General features: G+C 42.0%; 1 protein-coding gene across 1 annotated transcript in view; it reads right to left on the minus strand.

Moving 5' to 3' along the window:
• Window positions 1–960: 960 nt before the first annotated feature.
• Window positions 961–22,897, minus strand: part of TMEM178B (transmembrane protein 178B) — a 226,281-nt gene continuing 204,344 nt past the window's right edge. Inside the window, exon 4 of the mRNA XM_051640780.1 lies at window positions 961–5,816. Coding sequence (XP_051496740.1) covers window positions 5,566–5,816 — 251 coding nt within the window. The 3' untranslated portion in view covers window positions 961–5,565. The remainder of the gene's footprint in view (window positions 5,817–22,897) is intronic.

Consider the following 22,897-nt stretch of genomic DNA (forward strand, 5'->3'; position numbering starts at 1 on the left):
GGAGCTATAAGTTTTGAGCTGAGCCCTGTTTTTATGAGCTTTTCAGCTTAAACTGGCAGAATCAAGACCATATGGATCTGGCCTGGAGTTTGCAATCAAACTTTAGGCTTGTCTGAAACTCAGTTGCTGACCTTGGAAATTCATCCATCACAAATCTTTACATGCCGTTTTTGCTTCACACACATTTTACTCTTTCTTCCTCAGTGGTGCCTGGTGATCATTCAGAGCCACCTCAGTTTTTCACCTTGAGTCTTCCTTTGCTGGCTGGATAAGCACAGCAGTGTGGGCCATGAAAAAGTGCAAAACCTGGGGCAAGGAAATGCAGTGCTGGTTTGTGTGAATGTGCCTTAGCACTCCTACAGCCCTTCTAGGCCTATGTAGAGACACACAGAAGAAAGAGCCCGAATAATGTATGTCTTTATTTAAGCTATACTTGGAAACATATTATTTCCTCTCCATTTCGCTGCTGGCAGTTAGCTTGGCACTCAAGAATTAAGGACAGATTACAGTGATTTTCTTCGGAGCTCTGCTTATCAGTGGGGCTCCAGGGATGAGCCTGATTCAGAGGAGCTGCATGGCGGGTAAATGGACAGACACAGTCTGGAGACACAGTCTTCCAGGAACTCTTGGGAATCAGAGATACCCCCTGCATATCAATCCTCCCCCTGACCAACGTTGTTCTGTTTGTCATCCAATGAGCAGCACAGCCAGAAGTGGTCCCAAATGACGCTCATCTACAGGAAAGCAAAATACCTGCACTCTCACAATTCTTTCCTGGGAAGATGTGGATCCTGTTTAGAGGACTCTGAGGGTTCTGGTATTTTCCTTTCATTTGTTACTGCAGCTGGATCAACACTTTAAAAACTAATGGCAATTTTTCAAAAGCAACATTTCAAAGAAATTGCTCTGGTCACTGGTGGTTTGTGTACCACTTGTGACTGTCCCTGAAGTAGAATGAAGGAAAAAATAAGCCCAACTAGAAACATAACCAGAGAGACTGTACTATTTAGTTCAGGGAAGATCAGTCATGTGTTTGCAGAGGGAGAGAAGGGAGAGATGATATATACAGGTGGTCGATAAAGTCAGGGATTTAGCACACAAACAGCTTTAGCTTGAAGAAGGTGTCCTATGAAGTACATAAGGTACAGAGCACATGGACTCCAGCCATGTAGTAGCCCCCTCATGGATACAGTGTCCCAAGCCGGGATGGACAGCAGAATCCCCTGTAGCTAACTTGCTGTGGTCACAGGACAACTACACTGTACAATAACTGAGAGTCACTATCCACAAAAGCTCAGCTTGCAGGTCACAGTGGGCTGAGCCAATTCATCCCACATCCCTAAGGCTGGCATTTCATGATGTCTGCCTTCACTGCATTCAAGTTCCTCTGTGGTCTCTGGAGCACAGAGACATATTGTCTCTGTGGAGCAACATGAAAGGACATGTGCAGAAGAGGGTCTGCCAGCTACAGACCCTGAATTACTTCCTGATGGAAAGGGGGACCAAACACCTGGTGGTACATCAGAGTAGGGTAAGAGCATGTGTCACATTAATTGCAAGAGTGGAATAGGAAAAGAAGAGTGGGGGCTGGTCTCTGCAGGAAGCTGAACATCATCCAGGAAAGCATATTCTTAACTTTGAGCATATGAATAGTCTACTAAAGTTAAGGGCATTAGTCACATGCTTGAAGTAAAGCTCATGTTTCAACCCCTTGCCAGAGCAGATCTGAGGGACAGGGTCAAGCCCCATAATGCTGGGATCACAGATAACAGATTTTTAATTAACTGCTCTTGAAACTAGAAAACTAGACACTAGTCAAGAGGCTTGAATCTCTGTTCAGAAAGAGATTTCAAAGCCTCTACAAAATGAAGAAACTCAGGCTAGATGGGAGAGTGCTTTGGCTAAAGCTAGATGGGAGTTACTAACCATTGCTGGCTGTATTTCAAGCCAACTCTAATCGAAATACAAGTCTGAGCTTACAGAAATCATGGTGGGGCTGTTAGACCCTTTCAATGTTATCACAGCATGTGGGGCTCCTCCCTGTTTTGCAAGTAGCACTGAGGGAAATTCACAATACCCAAGGGAGTTTTGTCCTTATTTGAGGCAAAACCAAGAAGACTGGTGTTTGGACAAACAGTCCCTTTGGGGATCTAGTTTGAGAGAAGGTTATAAGAACATCTGCTGCTTCAGACACATACTCTCATAGTTTTCAAGATGCTTCATAGCCACGCAGGCTTTAGAAACCCTGTGCTATAGTAAGTGGAGAATCACAAAACTAGACTCAAGATCCAGGGTTAACACTTCTCTGTTGTAAATAAAAAGAGTCGTAACCCTCTTCCACCATTACCACAAACAGAGATACAGGCTCATATACAACTTGTAAACTAACTTCAAGGCAAAGGTATTTTCATGCCATCAGCAGAAAGAAGAGAAAGCTTTGAGATTCCATGAAACAGCAAAAATGTTTCCATTTCTTTAAATCTTACTGCTAGACCTCTTTCAAAACCCTCTCTGTAAAGGAATGCACACCATGAGCAGTCACAGACCACACAAGACTGTACATCATCACCGGGGCTGTCGCACTGCTTTCCATGCCACAGGGCCTAATGGTGGACTCCAGGGAGATACCTCTGTGCCTTTTAGTTTACCTGGTCACTGCAGGTATCTGTATTCACGCAAAACACCTTCTCTGTCGCACTCAGCAATGCAGAGGAGGAAGCAAGTTTGCCTTCAAAGCTGTTTTAATGAAACGTACAATTTTTCTAAAGCATGACTATCTTAATGAGAAGTTGGTTTTTTCCTCAGAATTTCTCCTATTTTGAAAAATGTCACAAAATTCCTTAAAGATCTCTTTTGGTTTCCAGTTGTAGCTTTTCTGTTTTCAGTTTTCATTTAGCTTTTCATGAGCTGTTTTGATTTTTAATTTCCCTCTTCTGTCCAATGGCAATTCATCAGCCTCCTTAGCTAGTAGGCACTTGCACAGTCAAACAGTTTCAAAGCTTTTCAAAACCACTCCATATAAAAACCTTACCAGAAAAAAAAAAAGAAACTAATCTACTTAAAAAGAAAGTTTCTTCAAAAGGTTTGCATTTTCAACATGAATAAATAAATGCTTTCTCTGGTCACATTTAATAGAGAATGAAATGACAAAACTTCACCTGCCAGGGATGACACTTCAGTAGCAACACACTGGCTTGGCAGCTGGCATTGGCATGTTTGGGGAATTTGTAGACCAGAGAAAGTAAAAGCTAGGTAGCTGAGCAAGAAAGTAAGAAACCCAAATCTACCCTACTCCAAAATGCACTCCAGAAACTTCATTTCTTTGGGCAATGTTAATAAAGCAACATCATCACACAAGGTGTAAGGAGGAGGGCAAGCAGAGCTGGAAGGGCAATGGCTGGCTATGCAACTGTATTGTATAATAATTACTTGTTGGTTGGATTTTTTTAACTGAGCAAAATACTGTTCCTTGCCAGTGGTTTAAATGGCATGACCTGGAAATTAATGCCTTCATTTCTGTGCAGCATGCACAGTCTCAACAGGTTACTTCCTTCTCCTGTGGGTTTTTGTAGATGTGGAGGATGATTTTTATTGACTAATGGTTTTTACTGACTAATGACTTATGGCATGCAGCTATCATGTAAGAAAGAATTCTATGATTCTACAATTGCTGGTACTATCCCTGAATTAAGAGCATGTTGGGTTGGGTTGGTTTTGGGGAAGCCTTTTTTCTTTGTCCTGTTTCCCTTTGCTTGTACATTTGTCAGTGGTATCTTCACTACTGCATATGGCCACTCAGTCATCATCTCTGCAGACTCCCTTTGGTTACACCCTTAGCCCTTCCTCCCCCTCCTCCTCTCAGCCACTGGTGTCCTACAAGGACTCTCTGTCCTCACAACCAAAATGCTTTGTGTCCCCTAATGGCATTCACCTGCCCCTCCAGACTTGGCTGTTCAATTAGCTCTTCTGGGATTTATGACTTTAATGATGGGAAGAGCAGAGTGAAGGAAAAAGGAGAATATGGGAAGAGGAGTACCAGGAAAAAGAGAAAGACCAAAAAAGAGAGAGTCCCATTTGCAGATTCACAATTATATCATACAACACTTGAGCTCATGGGAAATGGATCTCCATTTTCTGCATCTGACCCTTTCGCTTCCATCTGTACACAGTTCTCCCAGATGGAGAGTGGAGATGTCCAGTGAACACGGACAGTTTCCAAAGACAAGATGTGAGAAGGTCTCATTTGGCATACATGAACACAACAAGAGGCGTCTTTTACTTCTCCCTTACAAAAAATAGCTCCCCTTTTCTCCTTGGCGATGGCTTTTGCCCAGTTGTCTTAAACATCCAAAACAGAAACTCGATGAAATCCCATGCCAGTAAGTAGCTGGGAAGAACAACTGCCAGGGCTCCCCCCACCTCCCTTCTCCCTGGTTGGTCTTCCCTTGGATCCACCATCCTGAATGCTCAGATGCTCCACAAAAAAACCCCAATATTCTGAAATCCACCTGAGGAGACACTCGGACTTGACAGCTTTCCTCACGCTTCTGCAGTTGCAGTGCCTCAGTTTTGGGCCACAAACACAGCATGGATGGTTTAGTGGACAATCACATTGCGATGTTTTAAATTTTTTCTTTTTGTTAAAAAAAATAAATAAAAGAAGAAGGAAGAAAAAATTATACACACATGTATCACAGCATTTTCAAAAGGCCTTCTGCTGCATTTATGTTAGCAGTTCAGCCTCAGTTGTAAGCCTGGATGTAAGGCAGCTGGAAGATTAAAACCTCATTGTTGGAAAGTCCGCTGAGATCTCCTCATGGAGGTTTTTTTGTTGTTTTCTGTTTTTATTTTGTTAGATTTGTTTATTATTATTATTTTAACTTGTTTGCTTCTTTCTAAAGTTTGGCAGGCAAAGAGAAAATGCTTTTCTGCTTTTCCCCACACGTTCTGTCCATTTTGTTTTCTCTTTTAAGCAAAAAACAAATAAAACCAGACCAACCCCAAACCAATGACAGGGAAGGCTTCTGTCATTTTGTTTTAAGAAATAAAACAAAAGTGGGTGGTTTTCTGAGAATGGCCTTGAGGAGGTACATTGTAGAGGTGGCTCAAATGCTTGATTTGTTTCTTTGCTTGCTGCTTGCATTTTCCCTTCCGACTGCAATGGGCAGGCTTTTTGTCCCTCCCTCCCACCCCTCCCTCCATGTCCTGTACAGATTCTGATTCCAGATGCCCCACATAGACCCCCTGTTCCCCTTCCCAAAAATGGCAGTAGGTAGGTGCAACTGTATGTTCATCCAGCCTCTAAGGTATGATGCTGAAGGTAAGAGTTGGATGGAAGAGCCATGTGAGAGAAAAGCTTTCCCATCGCTGTGAGAAAGAACGAAGCAACACGGAGTCCGGTGAAGATGTGAGTGCCGTGTTGGACTCAGCTCTACCTTGGCACTGGCATTAATTGGAGATTATATATATATATAATTATATATACATATATATGCATGTGTAGGTATACATAGACATATATATATATATATATTTGTGTGTGTGTATATTTGTTTGCTATTTGTTTTAGCACACTGTCCCGTTCTCAGGTCTAGATTTGGGGCAGTTGGTCCTGGGGACAGGTTGGACAGAAGGGGCCAGAGTGCAGAAGAAGCCAGAGATAAGAGTGAGGCCCAGGCCCCCCCACGCACAGAACATGGACCAGCCATAGCCGTGGCTGATGTCGTCAGGAAGTCCGTACAGGTAGCGGGGGTAGCGGGAGAGCTCAAAGTTGATTCCAGCCACGCACGTGCACAGTGAAATGATGCAGAAGGTTCCTGGAGGAGAGTGGGAAGGGGAGAAAGAAGGAGATAAAAAAAACAACAAAAGAGAAGTTAGAAGAGTGATAGACATACCACTTTCCGAGTTGCCCGAAAAGGGCTGGTGCAAGCAGGAAGGAAACACCTAAGGGAAGATGCTCATATAGAAAAGTGGCTTGCTCTAGCAGCTCCATGGGGAGCAAACTGAGTGCCAGCAGAGCCTTGAACTGATCTGATGCTGAACACAGCTGTATGTAGAAACTTCAGCATGAATATTTTTTCATTATGAGCACTCCCTTGGGAAACAGAATGCTTCCTGAAACCACTGATTTTTCTGGAATTTTGCTTTAGACAGATACAAAGTGAATTATCATGTTTCAATATTTTTTGGGGAAAAAACCTTGAACTTTTTGTTTAATTTCAGTTTTCAGTGATAGATTTTATAGAAGAAAGTTTTACAAAATACTTCATGTATTCTGGCTCTGTTGCAATGTACATTTGAAATTCCTTGAAGAGATTTTTTTCAGACTTTTCTTATATAAAAATCTAAAATCTTTCATTATGTGCTGCCCTCTTACATATCACTGTCAAAATAACATAATTCCTCACAAAATTTTTATCCTACCCTCTGAATGACTCCAGTCCCAATCTAGATGCCCTCTGCAATGTTGAGGAAATCTTCAAAGTATCCTGTTTTCCATCTCTGCAGCAGTATTTCATTTCTTCTGAGAACATTGTGACAGCAGGCTTGATAACTCTGTCAGGTGGTGTGTGTTATGGAAAGTCAAACATTTCAGATGATGCTGAACCTTAGCCCACCCAGATGAGTCTAATTTTGATCTTTGGCCTCCAGCTTCATCAAAGTAAACTCTGAGCTCCTGAAATGTCACAGTTGCCACCCACACACCAATGAAGGGATAGCTACACACACTACGCTTCTGTCTCAGATAACTGAAGGCAACAAAGTTGGTAGTTCATTTTTCCTCCCTATGTGGGCCTCTCTGAATCTCCTAGAGAGCCCTGGGCACAGAAGGCATGTTCCAGGATGTGTGCTATAGTAACACATGTGGCCAGTCCCATGTGTTGTCCTGCTGTTCGTGCACAGATCAGTAGCATGCTACATGTGCTACCTGTGCAGCACACCCTGCACCTCTTCACTAGCTGGAGAGGAATCTCCTACTCTTCCTGGCCTCCTCCCTAAAATAGCACAATCTTGCAAAGTAGTCACAACGAGTTTGGGTTTAGTGTCAAGCTCTTCCCTTCTGGGGCCCTCGGTCTTCGTCTGCTCCTTCCTGCCCCTGCTCCTGCTTCTCCCCTGCAACACTTTTCTTGTTGTTTCTCTGCAGCTTTGCTATTTTTAGTTGCAATTGCATTGAGGAAATGAATTTTACACTCCCCATAGTGAAGACACAGGTAAGATTATGTGGCAAAGTCACCTGGAATTAGGCTCAGAAACTGGGGGCATTTGTAGGAACATATATAGCATCATAAATGTGTGGCCTTCCCACCATAATCACCTCCTTTACTTGCCAGGTCTAGAAACCACAGGTGAATCTGTCACAGACCTGCTGTGAGACCACAGTCACATCCCTCTCTCTCTTCCCTCTTCTGCTCACTGCCTTGTCTATTTGGACTGTATTTTCTCCAATGTGTTTTGGAGTGACACTTGCAGGTACTGTAAGGGTCAGGGGATATAGTAACTCTCTATGCCTCCCCTAATGCTATGTATAGCTGCCAGATGCCCCAGGTTATTTGTAAGCATTCATAGCACCACGTTCAGGACCAGCAAGCTGCTGTGATGGGTACTATGGCTATTTAAATAAAGAGTGCCTGCCTTCCTCACAGCAGCTCCCAATTAGTCTACAGTCAGTTCTCCTGACTTCTGCAAAAGCCTTGTGAGATTCCAGGCTCTGGAGCTGTCTTCAGAGGTGTCCTGAACTACTTCAAAGCACGGAGTAGGGTAAATAGGAAGGTCTCTCTCACAGCATCCCTTACTCAAAAAATCAGATTTTCTGGTTAGAAACCATACAGTCCTTTCTATGTTTTACCATGTCACGTAGGTTATCCGGTAACATGAAGGTGTCCAGCAAGAACGTGCTTGTTCCTTGTGTTATATGTTAACATGACTACTACGTTGTGGCATGAGGAAAAAATGAATCCATCAGAACCAAGCTCCATGGCTCATTTCAACTGGCTGCAGTTAGAAAATTACATGAAAGGCCTTTCTTTGCCAGCACAAACAGGATAATTTCAGCTCTCTTGAAATACAAGATTGTTAAGAAAGGTGGGTGGGAAAATCTGCGTGGCCAGATTGAAGCTCCATTTGCTAAGTACAAAAGGGAAAGAAATAACTTTGGATTTAAAATACTTCCTGTGCTTTCATGCTTTGTCTTGGCTATTTTGATTACAAGCTCTTCAATGCAAGAAGCATTCCTTACTCTTTGTATTGGAACAGTGCCCAGTATATTGGCACTCCACCTTGCTGGGGGTATTCTGCCCAATACCCACAAACAGTAAAGAAGAATGAGTAACAATGACAGAGAATAAAGCAAATCATGAGCATGAGACTTCTTTTAAAAAAAGACTGCTTCCATCTGCCCCCTCACTGGAATATGTGCTAATCACACGACAACAAATCTGCTGTGCACAATGTGAGAGCACAGTCCTCGGCCAGTCACCCCCCTGTGCTTCTGCAGGATACCTTGTATGGCACAGGTTTACCAACCTCCCTTGTGCTATTCATTACAGACACAAAAAAGTCACTTTATACCACCTAGAGGAATCTTTATGGCTATTATTTGAGTCCCATGTGCTGTTTGTATTCAGCAAAGCAAGGAAGCTCCCACTTGCAGTTAACCTGGCCTCTCACCAGGAGGGTTACTGATGAAAGCTGAGTGTGGTTACTACCTTAGGACTGTTCTGTAGCTTTTCCTGATGAACTGGCAATCATAACACAAAGGATCATCCTTGCAAATTGCACCGTTTTTTGCCATTATAGTGAAAGAGTCATGGGTGGAAGGGATGCAGAGACTGAGCTTACTTGGCAATGCATCCTCTGCAGGTCTGAATAAGACACAGAGTCAGGACAGCAGGAGAGATGCTGTCACTCCTGGCCATGACACTGCCTGCACCACAGACACAGCACTTCAGTGGCACCAGGACTGCAGCAAGTCATGAGCATCCACAACCCAGAGAGTCTTTCTCTCCCCAGAAAATAAACTGAACCCTTAGTCACTTTCCTGGCAGGTTCTTGCCATCAGCGAGGTGCCCCTCTACATGTGCACTAATGCCCCAGACCTCTGGGCAGCCACAACAATACCAACTTTTCTTTCTTTGTGAAAAACACTCCCCATAACTCTGCCCCAAGCAGTTGACCAGACCTGAAGGCTGGTGGTCCAAGGCTCAGCACTTCTGCTGGCACACAGAATGGGAGTGACAGGTGGTTATAAGAGCTCACCAGGGATGCTCTGGTATGTGAGCTGGACAAGAGAGAAACTAAGATTCTCAGCTGGGCAGAGCAAAACACGTGAAGTTCTTTGTGCTGGGATTTACGTGTTATCATCCTAAGTGAAACACTAACAAATGAGACAAGTCAAGAGGGGTGTTTTAGACAAAGGAAATTAATGTATAATTGAAAAATGCTTCAGTCAGGTGAGAGATGAAATTTCATGTAAGCCATGTCTGTGCCACAGAACCTGCTGTTTGACATGTATTCAAACCTCCACTCTCACTCCTCATCAGACAGCAGCCCTTCCTCTTGGAATTATTTTGACAGTGCCTGTCCTGCTAACAGACAGATGATCAACAGTGGTTTGAGCACCGGAGCTATAAAATACCTCATGACCATCTTGTGCTTTTCCTTATGGAGGAAGAATATTGAACATTTTACTGAATATCTCCTCCATTTATATCAGAAGTTTGTTTAGGACAGAGATGAACTTATTTGCTATATATATGCATAAGATTGGTGTTCTGCCATCCTTGTTGCAGGGGCAGAACATGGTCAGGAAAAGGATGGCTGAGAAAGGTAATATCATTGTTGGTCAAAGCTTAATTCAGTGTGGATTATGAGTCAGAGCCCTTTGCTGTAGCTGTTTTTAAACATGATTATATCAAGCAGGGCCATGGGCCTCTGCTACTAGGAATTGTTTTTTTTCAGCAAATGTCCCTTTCCAATCAGCCCAGCTGTGCAAGGGACTGCAAAGTCTCTTTCTGCAGTTTTGAAACCTCACCTCCAGGGGAGAGCAGAAGTGCTTCTGAGTGAACTAGTTTAAACACAAGCAGGCTCAAACCACCCATACCAAATATGGTTCAATTTTGCCTCACACTAATGCCCCCCTGAACCGTGGCAGAAGCCACATCCTTTGCCCACAGACCTGGGTCACAGCTTCCAGAGTGACAGAGCTTGAGGGATTTCCCAGGGCCCATGGTGTTTTGTGAGATAAGAACTGCTGCCTTTCTTGGATACACTGCAGAGGAAGGTGAGCCTTTGTGGTGCTGGTGTGCAAACAGATCCTGCTAGCAAGAGCTACACCTAAACATGCTTAATAGGGATGAGGTGTCTGACTGTAGCCAGAAGAAGACCACCAATCTCAAGTCAGGGGAAATCCAAGAAGCCATAATTAAAATGATCTGAGCACCAAGTCCACCTCTGAGACCCTCCTCACAACAAATAATTTTTCTCATTCTTTGGAAATAATTTCTTCCGTATCTAATAGAACGATGCTCATTCTCTCCCTTTCCCCCACAACAGGCAGAATGACTCACAAACTAACTGTGCTGTCAGGTGTACAAAGTAAACAAACAAAAAACCCCTGCCTCTTCTCCTCTTTTCTTTTTTTTTAATTTTTCTTTTTTTTTTTCTTTTCAGAAGTAGAAATGTCAATAATTACTCATAAAAAGTAGTAGATAAAAAGAGAAACACAAAGGTATGGATTTTAAGATGTCCTCTGAAACCAAGGAATTCCCAAATGAATCTCCACATTTTAAAGTATTTCTGGGAGCTGTGATTGATGGCAATTTGTGGCCACTAATGTCTTTTGAAGAAGGGCTGTTTATTTAATTATCATCATTTTTTATTATAGGGTTATGGGGGGAAAACATCTCACAAGTGAAACAACATTAGCTTTACTTTCTCTCTGCCCTACTAGCTTTTACTATTTTCAAGGTACATCAAACAAACAAATAAAATGAGGTCTGAACCTAAAGTGGAGTGTGTACTGTTAGCTATTTAAATTATAACAGAATCAAATGAAATTATTAAAGAATAAACTGAATTCCCTCCCAACACAGTGGTGACAAAAGCCTTTTGGAGGGAACAGCTTTGCAGTAAACTCCTTCTGTGCATGGATTAAATGCCTCAGCAGCATGCAGCTCTTGAGAACACTTTATTGCTCTGTGCATACATGCATAGAATATAAATTATTGCGTAATTATGTACTGTTCCAGCAGCAGCAGCTTGCAGCATCACCGATAGGTTGAAGAATAGCAAGGGGTTTACTGGAAAATTGCCCTTGTAAAAAAAAGCTGAAATGGAAAGAGAAGCCTGACTGGGTGACAGCGATTCAGTGCAGTGCCCTTGGGACACCGTAAACCCACCAGGGCTGGAACTTAATACATTTTTATTTTATACAAGAACCAGCTTGTAAACGGCAGGGTCTACAGCAGTGCTGTGATACTGCATTACAGCCACTGCCAGAATGCAGTTTGCATTCGGCCTTTGGCCTCCTACCTCAAAACGTACCAGTAGCATCCCTACGTTTCCAGAGCTGCCCACCCACTGCATGTTTCTTCAGCAGCAGTGCCTGTCTGTTGAACTGCTGCTGCACAAGCTGTAATACGTTACGGCATCAGAGGACTATGTGTCCTCTGTCACTTAATGGCTGCCATCCCTAGGCTGATGTAAACCAGTATAGCATGTGGAACGATGTTACAGCAGTTCAGCAACTGGCCTCCAGTTTGCTGTGCTGATAGACCTGACGGTCAGTCTATATTGCTTGTTATTGTACCCTGCAGATTTGCACACGGTGAAATTTCTGCTACTGTATCCCACAGTGTGTGGGACTGCACCAGGAGTGGACACCCACGCTGTGCTCTACAGCAGCCACTGAGCACCGGTTGTGAGCAAGCACCCTCTGAAGTTATGAGTTGGCATGTAAGGCAAAAGCAGTAGTACTTATCTAAAGTCATGTTGTTTTGATAAAATGGACTAGGGAGAAGTAAGGGAGCTGATCAAAGCCTGAGTTGAATACTCTGATTACTTTTGCAGTGGTGATTACTATGACCCACCCAAAATAACCTAGCAATAATAAAATTACTTGACTACAGCTATTAAGCAAACATAACGGTTCATGAACTTGCAGCCACAACAGAGGAGGCAGCAAAAATCATGCCAGTTGTAGCAGTGGAAAGTGATTCAGTATTTTACTGGGACCAGAAGGGAGAGAAAGAAAGAAAGAGGATCTCTTAATGTTAAAATGGAGAAGCATACGAATCAAAGGCTAGTGAAATTATACCATCACTGAGCTGGCAGGGATCATGCCTGGCAACATGCAAAGGCTGCTGACAGGTTTCTGCAGTATGGATCTCCCACGATGGCCCACGTAGGGGCTAAAAGATTAAATGGAAAGAGACACTGGAGGTCCGAGCAAACTCAAGTTACTCCATCACATCTCAGATTTGCCAGATGACAAGACACAGAAGGTTTTGTATCAAACTGTACCTCAGGCAGCTTCTTCCCAGCCTAGCATTTGCCAAGAGATGAAGGGAAACTTATGGGGTCAGGTTGGGTTTGCCTTGTCATATGACATCTCCCACAGCATGGGGAATCCACGCACCACATTGCATTTGGTCTTTTAGCAACCAAGTCCTTCTGCCTCTCTCCACATATTGATTTTTTATTACAGTCACAAAATTGAACCTCTTTCAGAAGGAACCTCAAAAGGAGTCTCAAGGTGTTTGTGGAATCTTTCTTAAATTGCTAAAAAGTCTTCAGACATATGTTCTTCAAGACAAGTGAGACTGGAGAACAGACATGGCACTAACAACTTCAGGGCAGCCTTCTTCCATGTTGCCTACCGTGTGCCGCTAAAAATACTCTTAGTGGAAATACTTTCAGTGTTGAAAGGGAAGAGTTATTTCTAGGCCTTTTTAATCCCTTTTTTTGCTGAAGGCACTACTAAAGAAGCCACTGGAAGCTCTGGGTGATGGTGATGGCTACCTGATTTGGATATTTTCCATTCTGGAGAGAAGCCTATCATTCTTTTTTTCAAGTGACCAAAGGACACTCTGGTTATACAAATTCTAGTTGTTTGTACTGAATGTGAACTGAGAATCTTTGCTGCAAAAGGCTCACGGCTCTATTACTGATTCCCTGAGATGAACTGCCAGGAGCAGAAAAATCCATTCTGTATGTGCTAAGTGATACAGTTACTGAGATACAGTAACCAGAAATCAAACTAAGATGTAATAAGATGTCCTTGTCAACAAGGACCACTGGATGCGGACCACCCCTATGATGTTTCCATCATTCACATGGATGTTTGCAAGCAACTAACTACCCTGACCCCTTTGTTAATACCTTAAAGGGTCACATGCTGAAATCTTCTTTCCTGTTGCAGAGGAAATACCTCTGCAACCTCTGCAGCCCACACAAGGACGTTGGCATGACTAGTCTCTGTAACCCTGGGAAGAGCCAGGTTGGGCAGAAAAAAGGAAATCACCACTCATCTAGTTTCTGCCAGGTCCAGCTACTTTTTCTGAGAAATTTCAAGTGGCCAGTTGGACTCTGTCCAGGCAGATTAGACCAAGCAAGCAGAGCAGTGATTTGTCCAAGGGGAATGTTGTTTTTCTAAGTTGACAATCTGAGGAGTCAGGATGGAGAATCTAAGTTTTGCTTCTGCATTTAACAACACGATCTGCACACACAGAGAAATTTACTCTCTTTTCTCTCTGTAAGGAATTCTTCCTGTCTAGCAAATCATGCCAGTATTATTTTTCCTTATGTTGCATGTGCAGTCTGAGTTGCAAACAACTCAGCAAACATTTTTAATAAAAAATGACCTGATAATAAAAGTCAGTTTTGTTTTCATTGTCTTCTTTTGGCCTTGATGCATCTTGGCATTGTAATTCAGAAGCTAGCTATAGATCAAAGTTCTGGTGACATTATTAAAGGGGTAAGAAACAACCACAGAATTTTAATATACACATAACTTGTTTTTCAGGGCTGAGGGTGGGAAAGTCTTTTGTATTTATATGGGATCTCTCTCCCCTACTCTTCCTCTACTTTAATTGACCTTCTGTCAGCCCCCTGAAGACCTGCTGACATCCCTGAGAGGCAAACTAGATTGCATGCCCTTCATAGGCTAAGCTGCTTTTCTGTTCTTGTAACTCTAGAAGGTACTGACGCTTCTGTCAGTACCTCCCATTCTGGTGAAGAAGAAATTACAAGTCAGTAGAGTTGACTTAAAAAGAATACACACAGGAATATCAATTGTTCTTTTTGCTGAAAAGCCAGAGTGAGCTGACTCCTTAATTTGCTGTAGGCTAACTGCAGGGAGACTGATGTGAGTTGAGCCTGAAAAACAATGAGTTTATAGGTGCACATACACTACTTGCCCTGTCTTTTGCTTTAGACTATGAGATCTCTGCACCTCATTAAGAAGTTTTTCCTCTCCTTCTCCTAAATGCCAGTGCCCTTCGTGATCGGGTACAAGGTTGCTGGAATTCTTGTGTTGGTATTTCTCCCCAGGTGCACATCTAGGAGCATCAGAAACTAGCCAAAGGAAAAAAACCAACCAACCAAACAACACATTTGAAAGTTGACTTTGAAGTCAACATTATCAAGCTGATAATGTTTCCATGGAGATCAAATGCTATGGATTTGACAATAAATTCTCTCATTGTGTCTCTCCTTCCAGGAAAAAAAATAAAACAAGACCTCTAAATGACTACACCCTACAGTATAGCTGTGTTATTGATTTGAAAAAAACATTTCTATATCTCACCTCACCCCCATTCTCTTATGGAGGTTTTAACTCTTAGATCCTGGCTTTACAAGGCTAGCTCTGTTTTTATTGAACTAAAGAAACAGCTAAATTCCTGAGGTATTGCAAAAAAACAGTATGTGATGCAAATAGTATTCTCTGAGAAGGACATAACTCTGCTTTTGAACTTATGCTGTAGGGGATGCAAAGATGGGTGTTATGATTCCCTTTGAGGAATATTACAACATGAAATACTAAAAGAGCATTCCAGTGGCAGCTGCGCAGTGACACATAGAAGCCCGTTCAGTCAGAGCAGGTGATCTTTCATATTTCCAGAGAGTCTCCTATTTACTTTACAAAATGGGTGCCAGCATAAATAAATAAATACAGAATGTGTACACAGTCCACCAGCAAGCATAGAAACATAGTACTAGAAGTAAAGACTTAACACGCTACCTCAGCTCTGCCTTTTAAGCATAATGTATTGTGAGTCTTGTCGTGCAGTCGGCTGAGCAATTGTTTCCTAGCTTGGAAACGCTAAACAGGCCACCTTGAATTCATATTAGACCCCTAAAAGACAGCGAGGAGGATGTATGTTGCTATGGATGATTCCCTAACTGTTTATTTTTTGAATGAAAATAGGAGATCTGGTAACATTCGAAAGGAAAGTGATCTCTGGTCTTATCTGTGTATGTGGACTGGACACGTAGGTGTCAGGTGGACCCTTATCCTTATATATATCTGGACATATATCCATCAGTGTCTGGGTTTTGAAATACATAAGAAAACAAGGCCACTCTTTAGGCCTCAGAAATGTAGCCTAAAATGGGACCAAAGAACATGACCTGCAACCCCATCTGTGAGAGACACCACAAGATGTGTAGGAGAGAGTTGTTTGAAAGGAGGGATTGAGAGATACTGAAAAAGAGCAAAAAGCATGTTTTTAAAACCAGGCTAACTCTTACTATCTTAATATGCAACACTCAGCCTTGTTACTTTACTGCCTGATGGGTACTGAGGCACAAAGCATGGATGGTTGCTCTGAGCTCTGGGTCTCGTCACAGATCCATAAAGTTCCTTTAATGCCTTCCCCAACATCCTTGCAATGTGTTTGAGGGTTTTAAACAATCGAGAACCTTAGAGAGGTTTAAACATTTAAAACCTATTAATGCTGTACATTAACTCAAGTTCATTCCAATTTGAGGCCTTAAATTACTTTAGAGAGCAGTGCAAAACTTAACCAAAAGCCCAAGTAGGAACAAGAGCGTACGTGTGTCGTGCAGGAGGCATGGCAGAGGGGGGACTGACCTTGTCATGCTGAAGCTTGTTTCCAAGATGTTCATAACCAATTTATGGCATCTCTTGATACAAATCAGCCTTTGTCTCCATCTGGAGGTCAATCCACATAAGATCTTATCCTGGTCTGCAAGGAGTTTTGCTGAATTGTGAAGTTCCTCTGCAGTTATCATTAATTTAGTATCTCCCACAGGTTTAAAACATAATTGGCACCTCATTTTTTACCAGTGATCCAACTTCTATTAAATTATAAATACTTTTCAGACTGTCAAAAGGCATTATGCCTTTGAGAAAACTATATTTATGCCAAGCTTCACAGCTACGATTACAGCCACTTATTGCAGACCTCTGTTTTTTAAATACCACATGATGCTGCTTAAGCTTTGCATGCATACAAGTGTATGTTTGCACTTGCATCTCCATATGGAAATAAAAGATTGCATGCAAACTTTCTAAAGCTACCCCTTTTGAGAAAGAAGCACACAAAACTGGATTTTCAAAGGATAATGTGGAAAAGAAAAAATAAATATGTCACAGAAAATAGCTTCAATCTTCACTGTTGTGATTGATCATGTCACCGCATGAGCATCCTGGGTAGAGCCCTTGATTATTAGTGAGAAATAGAAATCGTAGGTACCCTGTTAGACCCACTGTATTTCCAGATGAACTCCAAAGAATGTATTTTACTTCGTCTTTTTGTTTATCTTTCTCTTTGCCTCCTCTTGGCAGCTGCTACGAAGGTACTTCATAGCTGCCTAGGAGATGTCAATCACAGAGCTTTGCCTTACACTTGCTGTATTAAATTGCTCCATTTTTGTTTCTTAAATTATTCAGCAGCAGAATGATTATTTTGAGATAGCAGGACCACAGTTGTGTAGAATAAACACTCTTATTTTCTACCACTACTTGCTATTTTCAAAGTACAGTGAGTTAAATTTGGGACCCAAATGACTCAACAGCTGGTAATGATCCATGGCTGCAGATACGCAGATGCCTCAGTTGTCATCTACTAACATATGCACAGTGCAGGCGAAGGAAACACAGCATGAAGGCTTGAGGATTTTGAAGACAAGACTCTCTGTGGAGGCAGGGGGTGAAAGAGGATACACAGCCATGCAGTGCATCGGTGCCTATAACTGTGTTACATGGGCTCCCAAGCCCTGTTTTGAATCCCCCTTTCTGATGGGGTTGATGTCCCTCAGTATCAGCCTGGTCAGCAGCTCCTGGACACAGTGGGCAGTGCTCTAGCAGCTGCTAGGTTCTAGCACACATGTTGGCACAAACCCCTGAGTGTGTCCCTGTCCCCAGGGCCTTGTGACAGACCCATGTGAAGCGTCGCATGGCTGGGGCAGGAAAAGGTGGCCTAGGGTAAATGGACAGTCCATCCTCTGGCTGCAGGGCTAATAAAGCAGTCAGTTCACTTGCCCTTGGATTGGGGGAAGGGATATTTTGGAAATATTTCTGAGAAAGGAGGAGGATGGAAATTATTTATAAAAGGTTGTTTCTCCCTGGATCAGAATACAAAAGCAGAACGCACTCATACATTCGTAAGGGGGTTGTTCGTTATTTCTCTAATAAACATCCTTTCTTGCTTATCTGAACTAAAGCATTAAATTGTACCAGCACACCTGCATAACTTTATTTTTTCTTCCCTCTCACACGTATCTCCTGCCTGCTTATCTCTGCTGCAGCAGCCAGCACTGAAAAGAGTAAGTGTTCACCTCTGCTGTGGGAAAAGCTTTAAAGCTTTTGTAACCTTGACCCAAACCCAGGGCAGAAGTGGAGCTGGAAAATGGTGCTCAAATCTCCCAGACTAGTAGATCATCATTGGAGAGGAAGGAGGAGGAGAGAATGAAAGAAATTCCAGAAAAGTTTCTGAAAGCAAATGCTAGGACAGAAAATCAGAGAGGACAAACTCCATAGCACTGATATATGTGTACAGCAAGACTTTCAGGCTCTTTCAGTGACAGAAAAAAAGGGAATTTCAGACTCCCAAGCAAGGCCTTGAGCTCAGTATTTCACGCAAAAAAATGTCACTAGGCAAAGACAAGAAATGAGCTGCTGTGTGAGGCTACCGATTATGTTCTTTCAGATCCACATGGTGAAGCTAAATCACATGAATAAGGGCATTTAGCAGCTGGAATAATTTCCAAATAGACTAATTAGAGACTGAATTATTAATGGTAAAATTCATAATTGGCTCAAAGCAAGGTAGCATCAAGAGACAGACTTGACTTTGCAAATAATAATGCATATGTGCAAGGCTACTAAAATTATATGCTTCTCGAAGGAAACAGCAAATGGGGGAAAAACCCTAAAATGATCCTAAAGTGCATGTCACAAAACAAAACTGGCAGAGACCAGATAAGAGTGAAGAAAATGGGTAGAACAGTAAACAAGTGCGGAGATGATTTGTTGCATTTATTTGCAGTAAATTTGGAACAAAATAAGACAACACAGAAGACTCTCCCTGAAGGGCTGCCTTGTTAGGCATGCAGTAAACCCCCTAACTGTTTCACTGAAATGTGTTCTCACTACAAATTACAGACTTACAAAAGGAAAATACATGAATGTGCAGCTGAAGGACAAAGCTCTGATAAGGATGATAAAACACCATTCTTTTTGGGTCTTTTAATACATTTACAAAGGCAAGTGATGTAGCTCTGGCTAGGGATGTAATTTGGCCAAGGATAATTTTGTGCTGAAGCAAGTACTAGAAGAAGATATTGGAAGTGCCATTTTATATTTCCAGCTGGAACAAGAAACGGCAGCTCAGCAGGGAGGTGTGCCGGGTAGGGAAGGGGAGGCTGCAACCACTGCTGAAACACTGGAGCATGGCACCATGGGGCAGCCCTGCCACCTCACTTTCCCCGTGGCAGGCACTGATGAGGAAAAGGAGTTTGGAGAATTCAGGTACAAAGTCAGCCCTGCCCTCAAAGCTAGAAATAAAGCAAGCCATGCGGTGTATAAAACAACTGACTGATGAAATCAGAGCTGAACTGGGAAAACCACAGGCTATCAGAGATTGTTTTTAAAAGCTGATTTTATAAGGCAAGTACACTAGCAGAAATTATGGTGAGCTTGGGTTTGCATGGAGTGGATGGACAAACAACCTAGCGGAATCTGAGATCCTGAAACAAGAAAATCCTATGATTACATGTACTAGAGAGCAGGTGGAAAGTCCAGTAGTTAGATGGATACGTAGCTTGTCTGCCTAACATGATACAGGAAATGCTCTTAAACAACTTGATGAAGAACTGAAAGAAGGGATTTCTGAAGGTACAGGAATTTGCCTTGGTATATTTGCCAGTGTGTCAACTCACAGCATCCCAAATCCTTGGAGCTGGAAGTAAAACTGAAATTGGACCTAGCAATAATATTTGCTACTGTTGAGGGAGTAAAAATAGCAAATGAATTGACAGGTTTGCCATGATAATAAAACTAAACAAATCAAGGATGTGCACACATTCAAAAGAACTTCTCAAAGCTAGAAAATGTGAGCACCTCCCTCCTGGGAACTGATAAGGAGGTCACTTCTAGATTTCAAAAAGCAAAGGCATGGTTTTGGTGCAAGTAAATAAAATTTGATCAAAACACAACATATAAAATACCCCACATGCATTTCCTTGGGCAGACATTTAAATGAATTCCTTTTAGATTAATACTGGATAGATGAGCATGAGAGCATCAAGTCTGCCACAGGACTCGACCTTTGGAAGCAGTGTTACAGTTGCTTCTAAGGTGCCAGGAATTATTATAGAATTACAAAATTGCTGGATGACATGCCCAGTAGGGAGCTTTTACTGGTGCAGATTTTCAGTAATTTGCATGTAGAGAAAAAACAAGAAGCTGCAAGAGCATGTGCTTGGAGTCATGTATAATTTGAGTATGACCCACTTCCGTATTAGAATTAAGCAGTCGCAAATAAGATGCATAAAACGAACTAGTCTTAGTGTGACTTAGAGCGCAATTCCAAATTGAGACATGAAAAGAGAAACTCTCCCATCTTGCTGGATAAAATCATACTGACGATACCAAAATGAAGCTACAACAGACAGTGCAACTCTGGGTACAGGAGGCTCTGCAATAGCACCATCATGCAAAATGAGGTCAAAAATAATGAACATAATTTACACTATCCATCTGGCTCTGTGCAAGATGAGGGACTGAAAAAAAAATCCTACTGTGGTCAGGCAAATGGTGTCATCCAAGATAAGGGATCCAAGTACAAGTTCTGCAATAAATACAGAAAATTATACAATGGAACTTCAGAAGCCATAAGAGACCTGTGATTGCTGTTGGTATGGATAGATTCGGACTAAACAGAAAAGAGGAAATTAATAATTATTACCTTGTTACAAAACATGCTGAATAACAGTGTAAAACACACTCTAAATCACAGTTTGCATGTCCTGGATTCCAGATGAGCTAATACCAGATAACAGCCTGCATTTCACAAATGACTTATTTCAGCAATTTGCTTGAGAAATTAGATCAAGCACACAAAAGTAAGTCCTTATTAGGCACTGCCACACTGGCTAGCTAGAAGACTGCTCAATAAATATAATAAAAAAACAGAAGTCCAAGCAAACCATGTCTGGTCCTGTTAGATTATTGCAGCACACTTCTCAGTGCTCCAGTGAGATTTCGCATTCCAAGAATTATGGGCCATAAGGGACAAAACCTATAGGTATGATAAGCCAGGAATGTTTAATAGTTACTGAAAAGCTATTTGTCTAGAAATTAAAATAGAGTGAATGTTACAAACACAGCCAAGACAAGCAGTGTTGCAAATGGAAGGGAATTTAGATTTCAGGATGATTATATAGCTACCAATTAAACATGGTCTCCTCTTATCTGCAACGAGGTCAGATGTCATAAGCCTCTCAAACCATTTTTCCCATTACTGGAATAGAGGAAAAGCTAAAGAAAACTAAGAGGCACTCTGGCTCCATGCATTTTGAGGACCATTAGGATAATATCTGGACAGCATTTACACCATGATAGAAGTAACAACTTTGCATTCAAACACCATCCAGCAATTAAAAGGTTCAAATTAAAAGATCCATCAGCTGTAGAAGGAATAGCTATGTAACATATAACACAGTCTGAAAACATTGATAGCTACTGACTTTTAGATGAGATGGCTCTAATTGTGTATTTTATTAACTGACCGCTTCAGTTTGTAGTTGTTCTTTATGCATATTTGCTGTTAAATTAGATCAGGAAACGTGTAGCAGTTGCCACGGACTCATGCAAAACATGAAAGACAGTAACCCTTTGTCACACTGATCCACATGTCTATGCTGGAGCAGAAAATAAGTTGGATCTCCTCCCAACACATCTTTATTAAAATGTAACACATCTTAACAGAATTTGGTAGATAAAATAATCTGATGCTTCTCATTCCAATTGGTTTCAGATTCCAACTGCTGGGTTTTGTTATTATTTTGCCTGTGCAGAGAGCATGCTATTATCAGATGGCTTTTCCTTGCATAGGTACTTCCACACTGTGTTCAAATCAATTCTAAATCTTCTGTTAAACATTTTCAAGCAACTGGCTTTTTGTGACATATTATGTTTTTCTTGTTTTTCCAACCTTGAGTCATTCTTGTAGCTCTTCTGCAAACCTCTTCCAATCTTTCCTCATCCTTCTTTAGTACAAACACCACATGAGGATGTCCAGAAATAGCTTTTCTTTGCCCAGAGATAACCCCACCTCACACTCTTATTGCATATTCCCATCAAAACTGGCACCTTTAGCAGCCACGTTGCCCTGTCAGCTCCTGTGCAGCTGGATGATCTCAGCAACTGTGACCCCAGAGACCTTTTCAGAACCACTGCTTCCCGAGTGGCAGCCTCTCATTCTGTGAGGCGACTGACACTTTTTGTTCCCAGCTGCATGACCTTGGTTGGGTCTGTCCCTACCGAAATGCATATTGTTTGAGCATACCAAAAGATGGCTCTGTAGGCTGTGTGACCCATTGCCTTATGCGTGGTTACACTGAGTCTTGTTTCATCTGGAAACTTTGATCAGCTTTCTTTCAAATCACTGACAAACAAATAACATCAAGAAACTAAGCAATCTCTGCAGCTGCACTAGAAACTCTCCCATATATAGTGATAATTAGCAATTAGTAAACAGTTTCTAAAAAATGTAACTTTTCTGCATTTATTTAATATAGTCCCGATGTTTTAATCTGAATGTTGTGTTGCAGTTCAGTTAAATACGACACACGTCTGAGCATATTAGAGAAAAATAGCCCCTGTGCAAACTCATATTTTAATTACATAAGAGATACCAAGCTAATTTGGCAGACCCATTGCCCATAAAGAACACCCACAACTATTTGCAGATATCCACACATAGACCACTGTGTGCTTGCACAAGGTACTAGCAGACTTCAAATGTGTTTGTGGGCACTGAGAGAGCTAATGTCTGTCACCAGCACCGACACCACTGGAACATAAATACTTGTTACTCTAACACTAACACTTCTGGAACTACAGAAGCTTTCCTGTATTTCACAATCTCAGCTGTGTCACACCACAGTACAGGTGAACAGGCGATGAAATTCTTTGAAGTGATGATCTGCTTGGGGGGTGCAAAAACCCAGACCAACAAAAACCACCAGCAGAGAAAAGAAGAGAGAACAGAAGTACTGTTCACTTGGAGCCATTCACACAGTGCAGTGTTTGGGACTTGATTGTCACATCCTTCATTTAAAGGAACTCTGTTCCATGAAATCAGAAAATTGGGTGGCATCTGTAGTAAGAAAGGTGGGAACATCACATGGGAAATGTGGGGTGACTTTGAGG

Source organism: Apus apus, chromosome 1, assembly GCF_020740795.1.
Source record: "Apus apus isolate bApuApu2 chromosome 1, bApuApu2.pri.cur, whole genome shotgun sequence".
In the NCBI taxonomy this organism is placed as follows: Eukaryota; Metazoa; Chordata; class Aves; order Apodiformes; family Apodidae; genus Apus; species Apus apus.